At 39.2% G+C, this 12,367-nt stretch overlaps 1 protein-coding gene across 1 annotated transcript; it reads right to left on the reverse strand.

Moving 5' to 3' along the window:
* Nucleotides 1–68: 68 nt before the first annotated feature.
* Nucleotides 69–10,735, reverse strand: LOC109988126 (troponin T, cardiac muscle isoforms). The gene is made up of 16 exons (XM_065951616.1): nucleotides 10,701–10,735; nucleotides 10,445–10,497; nucleotides 8,598–8,621; nucleotides 8,461–8,481; nucleotides 7,889–7,909; nucleotides 7,628–7,657; nucleotides 7,128–7,148; nucleotides 6,009–6,030; nucleotides 5,861–5,921; nucleotides 5,520–5,636; nucleotides 5,323–5,400; nucleotides 3,931–4,044; nucleotides 3,716–3,828; nucleotides 3,433–3,523; nucleotides 1,523–1,560; nucleotides 69–255 (listed from the first exon to the last, which is right to left on the reverse strand). Exons 1-16 carry the CDS (start codon nucleotides 10,733–10,735, stop codon nucleotides 216–218), a joined length of 879 nt encoding a protein of 292 aa, XP_065807688.1. The 3' UTR covers nucleotides 69–215.
* Nucleotides 10,736–12,367: the final 1,632 nt, after the last annotated feature.

Raw genomic sequence — 12,367 nt, forward strand, 5'->3', positions numbered from 1 at the left:
TGTAAATGGATTCATCATTGTGACGATGTTGACAAAGACACTGTGGGTTTTAAGAGAAAATATTCAAACAGCGTAAAACATCTCTTTATTGTGCATGTCGAAAGCCAGCTGTTGTAATTCTGCTGTCATATTTCTAAGTACATTAATGTCATCAAAGTCGACACAGCTGCTCATTTCCAGACGCTTCCTTGAAGAGCTCCTGCAGAGGGCTGCCTCTATCTCACCCTGCCCTTGGCCTTGCCTCTTCCTTTGGCGCTGCGGAATCACAAACAAATCATTACACAGCTCGCCGTGTGCATGCATGAATGAATATTCATGAAGTCTATTGTTGCAGGTTCATTTACATGCTTAGGTGTGATCTTAACAAGCATCGTGTGCATGTAGTATATTTGTGGTGAAAATTAATATAATAAACTTAACGAGATAGCTACTAGAATGAATGTATTTTAAAGTTGACATGCCCACAACCCTATGTACAGTAGTATTCATTAAGAAAATGAAAGTAGATATAGCAGAGAGTGAACTGGAGTGATCAGAGGGTCAAAGAGGGCGAAAACTAGATCATCATGCTATTAGAAAAAGAGCAAAGCACAGCTGGCAAATGAAGATGGTTTCCTCTGATCCTTACCTTTGATTCTCTGCCTTTGTTCTCTTTTTGCACCATAAGATCTGATACAGCCTGAGTTTAATGTGCCGTATATTTGACAAGCATAACACTTACCAACCATCCTGACGTCATCCGTTCTGCCTTAAAACAACACATTTTTTTTATCTATTTTTTTTTTTTTTTATATCCTTGATGGCTGGTTCAGATCGGCTTACTTTTTAAAACTGGTATTGATAGTCTAACACAAAGCAGTTTTTCAAAAAGAAGCAAAAATGTGAGGCTTTGGGATGTTTCCTGAAAACCACCACTCGCTTCTCTGTTTTAAAGACTTCAAAGGCCTATTAGAACACGGTGTTTTAACACTTCCTGGATGAGGATGTAAAAAAGGATAATGAGTTATGGATGAATGGAGAAGATTTGCTGCATCGGTTAAAAGAGAATAAAAATATTAAGCAGCATATTAAACCAGAATGATAAAATACTACATGCACGCTTAAAAGTAGCAGACTTTCTACGACTACATCCAACTCTCCATGGCTGTCTGAAACAAGTAAAAAATCACTATTTATAGTTTACTTGTTTACAGCCACAGCACGTTAAAACTACTTTTAGTACCTATGTTAATCTTTGCTCACAATTCAAACAGTGAGATTGCATCACATGTTCCCACTTTGTAATAAGTAGGATGATGTGAGTTTAAAAGGCCTTGGGTTCAGTGCAGCATTTTTACAATCCATCTGAAATATACGACCTGATTTCACATTTCCCAAGGCTCTTTAAATGAGCACCAACACCACCTCAACACTTCCAATGGCTTTTAGGATAAACAAAAGATACTCTCAGTGCTGATGTTAGCCACAACTTGAGACATCCTGAGAAGATCTCAGGTATGTTTCACACATGGCTATTTCTTACCTCTGGTGTTTTTGAACGCGAGCCAGGAGCTGACTGATCTGTGGGGGACAAACATGGAGGACATGCTAAACACAGGAACAACAGCAGACTACAGGCAGATACCAGCGGAGTCAAAGAGCGGACCTTGTGGTCCATAAGAAGAGCTCGGCAGAACAAGATATACTTACCTGACGTCCACAGTTTCATCTGCAGAAACTCACCTCTCATCTTCTTGAATTAGGTGATCGTTAAGCTAATTCCAAGTATTACTGTAGCCTACAAATTGTAGCATCTGTTAAAGGTGGATGAGACGGGGCGCTGGTGGCGCAGTGGTTAGGGCGTGCGCCCCATGTACAGAGGCTGTAGTCTCAAGCAGGCGGCCCGGGTTCAAGCCGGCCTGTGGCTCCCTTCCCGCATGTCATTCCCTACTCTCTTTCCCTGGTTTCCAACTCTATCCACTGTCCTATTTCTCCATTAAAGGCACAAAAAGCACAAAAATAAATCTTTAAAAAAAAAAGAAGGTGGATGAGACGTGTGAGGTACAGCAAAATCTGACTTCACATCAAATTATGGGTGTCTAAACTTGACAAGTGTGAAGGCTGAACTAAATTTCTGGAGAGACAAGGGGCATCTTCCCTGAATATCGTGTTGAATATTGTGGATTTTTCTTTGTGATTTCTTAACATTTTGTTTTTTCATTTTTCATAAAGCTGTTAAATGGGAATATTTTTTCCGCACTCTCATATTAATCTGTACAATTAAGCTGAACTTCCTCCTAATTGTCCACCATCATCTCTTACGTTGTGTTTATTTACATTCCAGAAGGAATTCTGAGTTCAATATTTTTTTCGTTTCAAGCCCTACGTTTGTGTGGACAATAAAAATGATGATGTCTCCCAGTTTATTTTATGTGAAATTTTGTCCTAGAGCGGGGTATATTTTTTTTGTTCTAACCTCTTATATAACCGCTGTTATTTACCAAATTGTTAGTGCGACCCACCCCACTCCTCTTTGGGCATTTTTCTGCAGTTTGCTACCGGATGATAATAACAAGCTTGCTGACACACAACCACGAGGCAGCTTCTACAGGCTTTCTTAAAGAACACAGACTCTCAGTTTCACCTTCTGTTTGTGGCTGTCGCCCAGCTCTGCTCCTGCTCCAGGATCGTGACTCCCTTACAGACAGGCAGCAAAACTACACAAAAACCAAGCGGCTCACACTCTTCATTTAACAGTTACTCACAACTTCTGCTGCTCACTGATTCTGGACTGGAGTACATTGATCTGGAAGTCAAGCCACACTCATTTTAGATAGGCGCCGTCAGGACAGCCTTGTACTTAAAAAGCACAGAATGTAGCGTTTCAACTTTCATATTCTGAGGCTTTCCATGGCTCCAGGCTGTATACTATCAACTTGCAATGTCTTTCATTTCTTAAGCATAATCCAAAGTCATTACAGGCCTATGTGCAGTAAATCAGTCTGGGCAGTAAATATACTGTAGGTAATCTGAGGCTAAATATGTGCATATCATTTAATTCTATTGACCAATAGGACAATTTTCAACCTTAAATTGCCCGTTTTTTATAACACGTGATTTTATTTTCAGTATCGCCTACATTTTTCTAAATATGTAACCTCATGTAACCACAAATGGAGTCATTAATAAACACTTCCACATGTCAGAACAATTAACACAGAGATGAGTACATAAGTAGAGTAATTTCCCTTTTTTTAAACTAAGACTTTTGTGAAATTTTTCATTTCCAGAATTATTTCCTTCCCAACAGTTTGAAAGAAGGCATAAGTATGTAGTTGGAGTTAGCTTACAAGTGCATATACAACTTGAGAGAAAAATGACTTTTTATACATACAGTATATATACTGTATATGTTAATGGAGCCAGTGGTGATGAACACTGTGGGATACTTACGTCATATTTCTGTTTCTTCAGTTTCTCGCTGAGGTCAAACTTCTCAGCTTCCAGCGTCATCAGCCACTGCCACAGCTCATTGGCCTTCTCCCTTTTTAAGCAAAAGCCAGGAGAATTTAAGAAAGAGGAAACTTTCAGGCAAAGTCAAAACTGTCAAACTCTCATACAAGGACTGTAAATTAAATATTGAAGAACAAATCACCAGCAGCCGACTGTAAATATGTTATAATGACCTAACAATGGAATTTTGAAGTAAGTAAAAAAAAAAAAAAAGTTGCCATACTTCAATTTGTCCTCACTGAGATGGTCAATGTTGAGAGGCTTCCTCCTATCGGCCAGGATCTTCTTTTTCTTCTCTCTCTCCGTCTGCTTCTTTGCTCCCCTCCTTCCATCTTGCTGGATTGGAGAATAAATCAAAGATAGTAAACAGAATATGAAGCGGTCATGACGGCCCATTTTTAATCCAGTGAGAATTAAATAGTTTGATTTATCTCTAACCCTCTGTTGGACACCACCATACTGGTGAGTCATGTTAGTCAGCGCCTTCTTCTTCTTGGCGTCGTCATCCTGCTTCTTGCGGGCCTCCTCTTGCTCCTTCCTTTCCTTTTCCTCCTGCGCGACAATACAAGATGGTCACATACCAAACATCCACCCGTTCTCTCAACCAACGATGGCGGCGACATCTGGGAAAGACTTTCTGCTGTCACTTTAATAACATATCGGCCTACTAGAACTACAAGCAGATCACTTTACAGGAAAAAAAGAGTTTGAAAAATCCAATGAGCTCCATGTGAACGCACTCAGCTTTTGTCTAATCATTTCAGACACAAGCTACAAGGACTAATCTGCCAGATTCAAACATTTTAAAGCTCCTTTGAGGATTTCTTATATTGGTTTACATTTTCTACAGAAAGGATTCACAGAGAGTCATGTATCTATCTGTTAAGAAAGAAAGCAGGTTTTTTTTTTACATATTCAAAGGACAAGATACAAAAAGAGATAAGATGTACACATCTGTCCACAGGGGTCGCAAAAATCATTTTAAGTTTATAAAGCTCATTCATTAGTGACCACTTTGCTTATCATTCATCCACCTGATGTGATGTGAAGCCACACTTTAATATATATGGAGTCCTGTTGTGACACCCTGTGAGAGTACATTCAATATTCACTCATTTGTTGGCCTTTTTTTTGGGTCTCAACCATCTGACTCCCAAAAACTCCCTCTAGCTCAGGGGTGGGCAACTGGTGGCCACATGCAGCCCCCCCCCCCCACCCTCAACCCTCAACCCTCAACATGGCCCTCAGGTCAATTCCTACATATCAATTAATTGGAAACATGAACAAAACATAAAAATCTGCCATGAAAACCAGAAATATGTCCATAATAATATTTGATCACTGGTATATGTTGAGTTAAAGTTGAGACATAATTGATGTGTAATTGAAGTACTAGTGTTGTAGTGAGGACCACACTAACTGAGACCAGACTACAAATGAACTGAAGTGATTTGATCTTTTAGGAAGGAGCATCTGTGGTGGTCTTGACTGGACTCTACAATTTTCCCTTCTTTAAAGCATTAGTCCGCCCACTCTGAGACCGAGACAGGACAGAGTAAAAATGCTTTCGAGAAGAGACCTTCAAAAAGTGGTCAAGAGACCGAGACCAAGACCAAGACCAAGGCTTTCATTTGTTTTTACTCTATATCATCAGAGCTGAAATTGAGGCAGGACATTGAGGCACTTTTAGAATGTAATAACATCAAGTAAACTCGTCTATCACTCTAGAAATGTGAAAGCTACAGAGGAGCTGTTGTGATAGGACACTTCAGTATTATCTATGTGGAATTATCTATGAATTAAATTGGATTAAAATGAAAGGGAACTCACAGCAACTCGAGCCAGCCTCTTCTTCTCTAGCTCCGCACGGGTCCTCTGCTGCTCTGCCCTCTCAGCACGACGCTTCTCCTGCACACATCCATGCCCCCCCCCACACACACACACACACACACACACACACACACACAGTGTAATTGTTTATTGGGTGGTGCATCACTCCATCTGGCACTCTTTCCTGGAAGACTTACGATCCTGTTAACGAGAGCGATGAGCTCCTCCTCGTCCTTCTTCCTCTGGATGAAATGGGCCTCGATCAGAGACTGCATTTCAGTCAGATCCTTCTCCTGACGTTTCCTGTGGATGTCCTGCAGTGACACACAAACACACACACATATTGGCACACTTAAAAATATATTTGAAGGTCCCAGAAAGCAAAACACACAATTAAGTTCTAAAACAACTTGAATGCATGCAGGCAAACTTGCAGACACAGTATGCAATAAGAACCCTACAGGATCATAAGTGAACCATTTCTTTAAATTACATTTAAATTGTCTTTATATTGCTTGAAATGTCATCTGTCACTTACATCAAAGTCCACTTTGTCTCCGTCTGGTATCTTTGGCACTGATATAGGTGGAGCAAACGCCCTGTAACAACATATCTGAGTTAGAATAAGATGACCTGTTATTGGTTTGTGTAATCAAATGTAGATAATATGGCAAATAAAAACATACTTTGGTTTGGGTTTAGAGTCATCTATGATGAGAAAAAAGGATCAAAGTGGAATCACAGTTAGTATAACAATGACTTATGTTTCTAAATCCTAAAGTATTCATTTCACTTTCACATCCAAACAACAATATAAACCATAACAGTTTAGTTTGTAGTATAAAAACACTCATAACTAATGTGTCAAAGTGTAGAAACACACAATACACATTCTGACCAATGAACACATCCCATAATAAGCAGTGGGGAAACTCTATCTGGATTCTAATATTACTAAGTCAATATTATGACTACAATGTGATTGCTGTTTGAAAAAAATAAAATGATTCAGTGTCTGCTGTGATTTCATAATGACATCAAAGACGGTTTTTGTCATAAAAACGAGCAGCATGTGAACAAGTGTTCTGAAATAAACTCTACATGAAGGGTTTAAAAAAAAAAAAAAAAAGCAACATGTGATTTACTTTGGCTGGTACTCATGGTTGTGGAAAAAATAGAAACTGGACCCAATTGCAGAACAAAAGAAAACTATTTAATAAACAAAAAGGCAAAAGTCAAAAACAAGGCTTACTTCTCAAAGAGTCCAACTAAAAAATAATCACAGGCAGAAACTGGAAACAAGACAACTGACAATGACATCCAACATAGACAACTGACAATGAACTGACAACAAGAAGGAAGAAACACTCCATAGACATGAGGTAATCAAACACAGGTGACGACAATGAGGGACTGGAGGGAAAACACACAGAAGCACTGAGGACAAGAAGTACAAAAACAATTCCAGAAACACTAATGACACAGATAACTTAAGAATGTAACAATAAAAAAACACTCTAGAACACATGAGGAGGAAAGGAAATAACAAAATAACACAGGAAACACTAACGACTGAACTAGGAAACACACAAGGGAAACAAACACCAGGGAAGAATGAGACAAAATAAAACAAGAAAATCTAAATTCTGAAAATCTAGAAAATATAAAAACAACTCAGACCAAAAGGTGACAGGTACAGAGTCTTTGGAGCACGTGTGATACAGAGTAATTCTACATTGAAAAAAGGCTTTCATGTTAAACTACTACAAATGTCCTCAAAAGACCTCATCAGTACGTTTACATACCTTCATCTGCAGCTGGAGACTCTATGACAAAGGACATGAGGACACGTCAGCAGGAAGAACACAAATAGATTCCTTTCATTGTTTTGCTTCTCCACTTCAGATATCTTTTTTTATATATTGCTTGATATGAAAAACTTTCTCCCTGCCAGAAAGAGAAATGAAAAGTCTAAAGAGTTTTTTTGTCACGCAGGGCTGATGTAAGTGCTTTAGGAGTCTCATGCCATGAGAAGCTTGGGCCTGCTTTCAGATAGTCGAAGCATTTCTAAATGTGTAATCAAACCTGAATAGGGAAGATATTTACACCCCCATCTGAATTCATCTGCCACAGGGAATTGGAAAGATTGAAAGTCGCAATTTCTATTTCCTGCAAATATCTCATCACGAAGGCCCTGTTGCTCCAACTAAACACTTTGAAACACGGTGGGATGCAAAACCAGACTCATATAGTGTCATTTAGACACACCATGCATGCAGGTTTAAACATAGGGACAATGTATTACCTTCTTCAGGCTCTGCGGGCTCTTCAGGCTCTGCAGGCGGTACATTAGTGATAATCAGTGCAAGAAATGAAGAATATAGTGAGTAAATATTCATGTGGTGTCTTAGCTACAACGTCAAACAGCTACCTAGGATAGTGGTTCAGCAAAAAAGTATTCTGCAATATATAACATGTCTATATTTAATTCACATGAGCACACATTTGTACAACACTGTCATTTATGTGAAGCTACAATAGAATATAACAGAATAGAAGTATTTACCTTCTGTCGCCGGGGGAGGCTCTGAAGTGGTTTGAAACAGAGAGAATGTGATGAGATGGGCCACATTGTCATCACATAAGAGAGTGAAACACTGTGTTTAAACTTGTCTAGAAAATGTCACCATGCTGGAAAATGTCAATGTTGTGTCAATGAAAATAGAGAGCTACACAATGAGTGCTGATGTTTACTTCAGAGTTAACACTAATTTGTCTGGGAGTAGATGTCACATTTTTGGAACATGGATTTCGACTTTTGGGGAAACTTCATCCAATATTAAGCAGGCAGCCACACATAGCAGTGAATACTGGAGAAAATATTGATTTGAGTAAATACATGGGGCTCAGATGATGTGAGTTAAAAGAGAAAAGACAATTAATATTAACTATATTTTCCCTGAGTCTGTGCGTGATGAATATAAAGATGGTATGTATGTAATATTGATGATGGCACAGGAAGGCTATGATTACATGTCATTATATATTCCCTTTTTTCTCTAGAATTAGTTTTAGATTCTATAAAACACAGTTTGAATTACAGTGGAATGTACAATCACATTTAAGGAGGACAATTACCTTCTACTTCAGGTGCAGCTTCTACAAAAGGAGAACACATTCTTGTCATTGTTGGCCCACAATGTAACACAACAGTATGAAATAAATAAGTAAAAATTACAATCTGTCATTTACTTACAAAAACAAGTGATACAAACCTTCTTCTGCTGCCGCCTCCGTGTCTGAGTGAGTGAAATCAGGATTAGTGGATCAATAGCAGAGTAGCAAACAGCTCGGGGCTGGGATTTGGTCAAAGTCTGAACACTATGATTATTTTTGTCTCTTGGGATGTGCTCAAACCAATAATGGTGTCAGACATTCTGAACAAAGCTAACAAATAAATAAATACATGTGAATGATCAGGGATCACAAACTGAGCCCTGGAGCTCTTCGTCACATTTCAGAAATCAAAGCAAAAACTCAACACATGACACATCAAAAGGAAGACTTTGATAAAGCTTTCTGTTTATTTTGTGTAATGAGATTCATTTTGATCAAAATGTGAGGGAGGTGATTTTAAATTCATCTAATTAATGAATGTATCATTATTGACCAATTGACAATAAATATTGAAAATCCTTGTGCAATTTTAAATGAGCTCAAAATCAGTTTGGTAGTTTACTTCTGTGGTGTCCAACCTCTGGTTTTGTCCTCTCTAATGGGTCACAAGATGCATCTGAGTGGTCGTCAGAGTTTTTATGTGGGTTACAAAGAGAAAACAGCAGCTCCTATGTATAGGGGGCTTAGACTGTTAACCAGAGGGTTGCTGGTCCCCAGTATGGACTACAGTACTGTAATTGGTCTGGTTGCTGGTTACTCAATAGCCTACTGATGTGGTGCCCTTTAGCAAGGTACTAAATCCCCATCCTCCAAGGGCCCCCTGTGTGCATCTCTCCTTTAATTCATGTTCATAGGTGCTGTTTGTGCATGTGTATATTTGGGCCTTTGTGCGAGAGTAGCATGTCAATAACAGAGTGTGAACCTAAATTTCCCCATGGGGTTTAATAGCCTAGGCTATATAAAATAACATGCAGTGCTGCTAACAGCTAACAAAAACAATGTGTAGGCTATTTGAATGGATACATTATAGGATTTAGCCCGTCTTAAAGGAAACGTATGCTATTTCAAACAATACTTATTTCTCATTTGTTCATGTCAGATGTGATAAAATGATATTGATACCACTCTTGTGTCTGCAGGCCAATTGTATATATGAGGCTACAGACATCAGGGGTTAACGTAGCTTAGCATAACGGTAGGGAACAAGGGAAAGCAGATAACCTGGCTAGCTAATAACATACAACATTCCACGGTCACATTTGGTTTTGAACACATTTCAACACAACAGTGTTCACAACAGTGAGTTCACGTTTGAAAGGCTTCACTTCCAGTGTTCAGATAAGCTAATGTTAAATTAGTTTTAGCTATGGCCTTTAAGGCTCTGACACACCAAGGAGACCGTCGGCCCGTCGCTGAGTGGTCGTCGCCCTAGTTTTTGCGGTGTGTGTCCAGCTCCCTCGCTGCCCGTCGGCCCCGGTTGGCCTTTTTTTTGGCCAATTCCACATGTTGAATCATGAGCCATCGCGGTTGGTTGTAGGAATCTCTCTGATTGGCTGTTTTCAACCTTTTATCAGACATTATTCTCAATTAGAAGTACCAATGTTACGAGTGTTGACCAAGAGCGGTGAGAAAATTGTCTTCTTGTTTCCAACAGCGGTTTATTGATCCGTGTTCTTCCTCGTCCTTTTCCGATATCCCCTTTTTGGAATGACGATTACAGACTACCGCCACCTGCTGGCATGGAGAGTTATTGCCTCTCACGCATGCACAGAACGTACGTGGTGGTTGGTCGTCGGCTGCAGTCTTTGCGGTGTGTTCTAGTGTCAATTTTCTTCGCCACTAGTTCTTTGCCGTCTGCTTGGTGTGTCAAGGCCTTAACAGCAACAGACACACCCAAAAATCAGGACAGTAAACACATATGAAGCCATGCAAAAATAGGTTTTACCTTCTTCCTCCTGCTGGGTTTCTTCCTCTGGGAAGACATAATCAGATAAGCTACTTTAAGAAATGGAGGCTTGAAAGTGCCACTTTGCATTTGAATGACTAGTGAAATCTATCAAACTTGTTCTTACCTTCCTCCCTAAAAAAGAAAAAAAAGACACATTTTTTGAGCAATCAGTGGAAAGAGTTCAGATTGTGTGTTGAATTCAGTGAAAACACAATGGGAATAATAATAATACTGAGGTAATGAAGGTACTCACGGCATCACCTCGACCTCGACTTCTTCATCAGCCATCGTTTCTACCTTTAACAAAGAGAATAGCATTAAACTCATGAGAGCATCAGAAAGAGTGATTCAATCGATTCACCATGCAGAAGTCCAGATGCATTTTTTATGGGCTCTTTTTTTTGAGACAATAACCGTATTAAAACAACACACCGTGCACTCAATCCTCTCGGGATCAATTTAATTAGTGCTGGTTCTGTTCATTTTTGAGTTGAATGTTTTCTCACTGTGATTTGGATTGTTGTTTGTCTTCTTGATATTTTTTTTTCTTTATTCTGTTCACCACCTCCCTTGGTTTGTATCTCTTCTTATTTCTTCTCCTTTCATTGCTTTTATTATTTGTGCAAACAAGCAAACCAAACCCTTCAAAAAACAGAGGAAAAAAACCTTGGCTGCATGCTGTGACATTGGAGCAGTTGTAGAATTTGAAATGATTCCACCATGGGCATTGAAAGCAGAGACCCAGGGCTTTAAACAGCTCCAGGCCTAATCCTTAGCCATTTCCTCTTGGCACTGATCAGGGCTGCAGGCGGTTGACTGGAGTCTGAGCAGCGCTGGAGCTACCAGGACCGCAAGATTCCTTCAGGGACCAACACACACATCTGAAACTCTATGCAAGTCATATCAGCTCAAATATGTACACTCTGACAACAATTTTCCAGGTATGGAGTAGACTTTGAAGTGGTCTGCCACAAGAAATTTCCATCCCAACAAGCGTGATGGAGTCTGATATTTATATGCAGCAGCTGATATTCTTCAAAAAGGAAACAATTCAACCTGATTTCAATACAGCTTCATAAAACGTCTTGAAACAATTCTACATGCTACGTTCAAGTGCATTCCATCGATTTGACACTTGAAGATCAGTTTACTTGTCATGAATTTAACTGCCCAACCTGTGGAAACACACAGATCTTGTTTTATATAAGGTGTTGATATAAAAGACATATGCTTTTAGCTGGTAAAAGGATTCTGATAAAGTTACTAAACTCACTTTCAGTCAGGTTATCTACACCCTTGGATCATACTACATTGTGTAGGAATTATAATTTTTTATTAAGAGAAGAAAGCGAAAATAAATGCAACTCCCCATCAATCTGGGGTCCTTGAGTCATAATGACGTTTCAAGGGAGCTACAGAATCTCAAGGATGTCACTTTTTTTTAAAAATCAGGTCAACAAGTTTCATATGTTACAGTCGTGAGTTTTACAGGTTATAGTTGGTGGAGTTTTGTATATGTGGACAGACTGCTTCATAGCGTTTTGCTAAGCTATGCTAACCACTAGTTCCTGGTTATACCATGATATATTTCAACTTATATATCTTTCTCAAGTATAATTTTATTCAATTTTAGTTGAAAGAAGGTCAAACTCCCAAGACTGAGCAACCTTTACTAACGGGAGAGTTTGCAGTACAGGACTGTTGTCCCGTTAAAAACACCGTGAAGATGAAGAAGCTTATGTCAGGGTGAGGTGGTGAAAACGTCGGCAGCACAAATACCACTACAGCTCCTCTGTCAGTATTCCCAGTCCCACGTGAAAAAATCCAAACTATCCCTTTAAAAACAACTGCATCGAGGTTGTTGAGGTCAAGGTAAAGGTCAAGGTTACAGGGAAGGACTTAACAATATGATATCACTAA

This window comes from Labrus bergylta, chromosome 23 (genome assembly GCF_963930695.1).
Source record: "Labrus bergylta chromosome 23, fLabBer1.1, whole genome shotgun sequence".
In the NCBI taxonomy this organism is placed as follows: domain Eukaryota; kingdom Metazoa; phylum Chordata; class Actinopteri; order Labriformes; family Labridae; genus Labrus; species Labrus bergylta.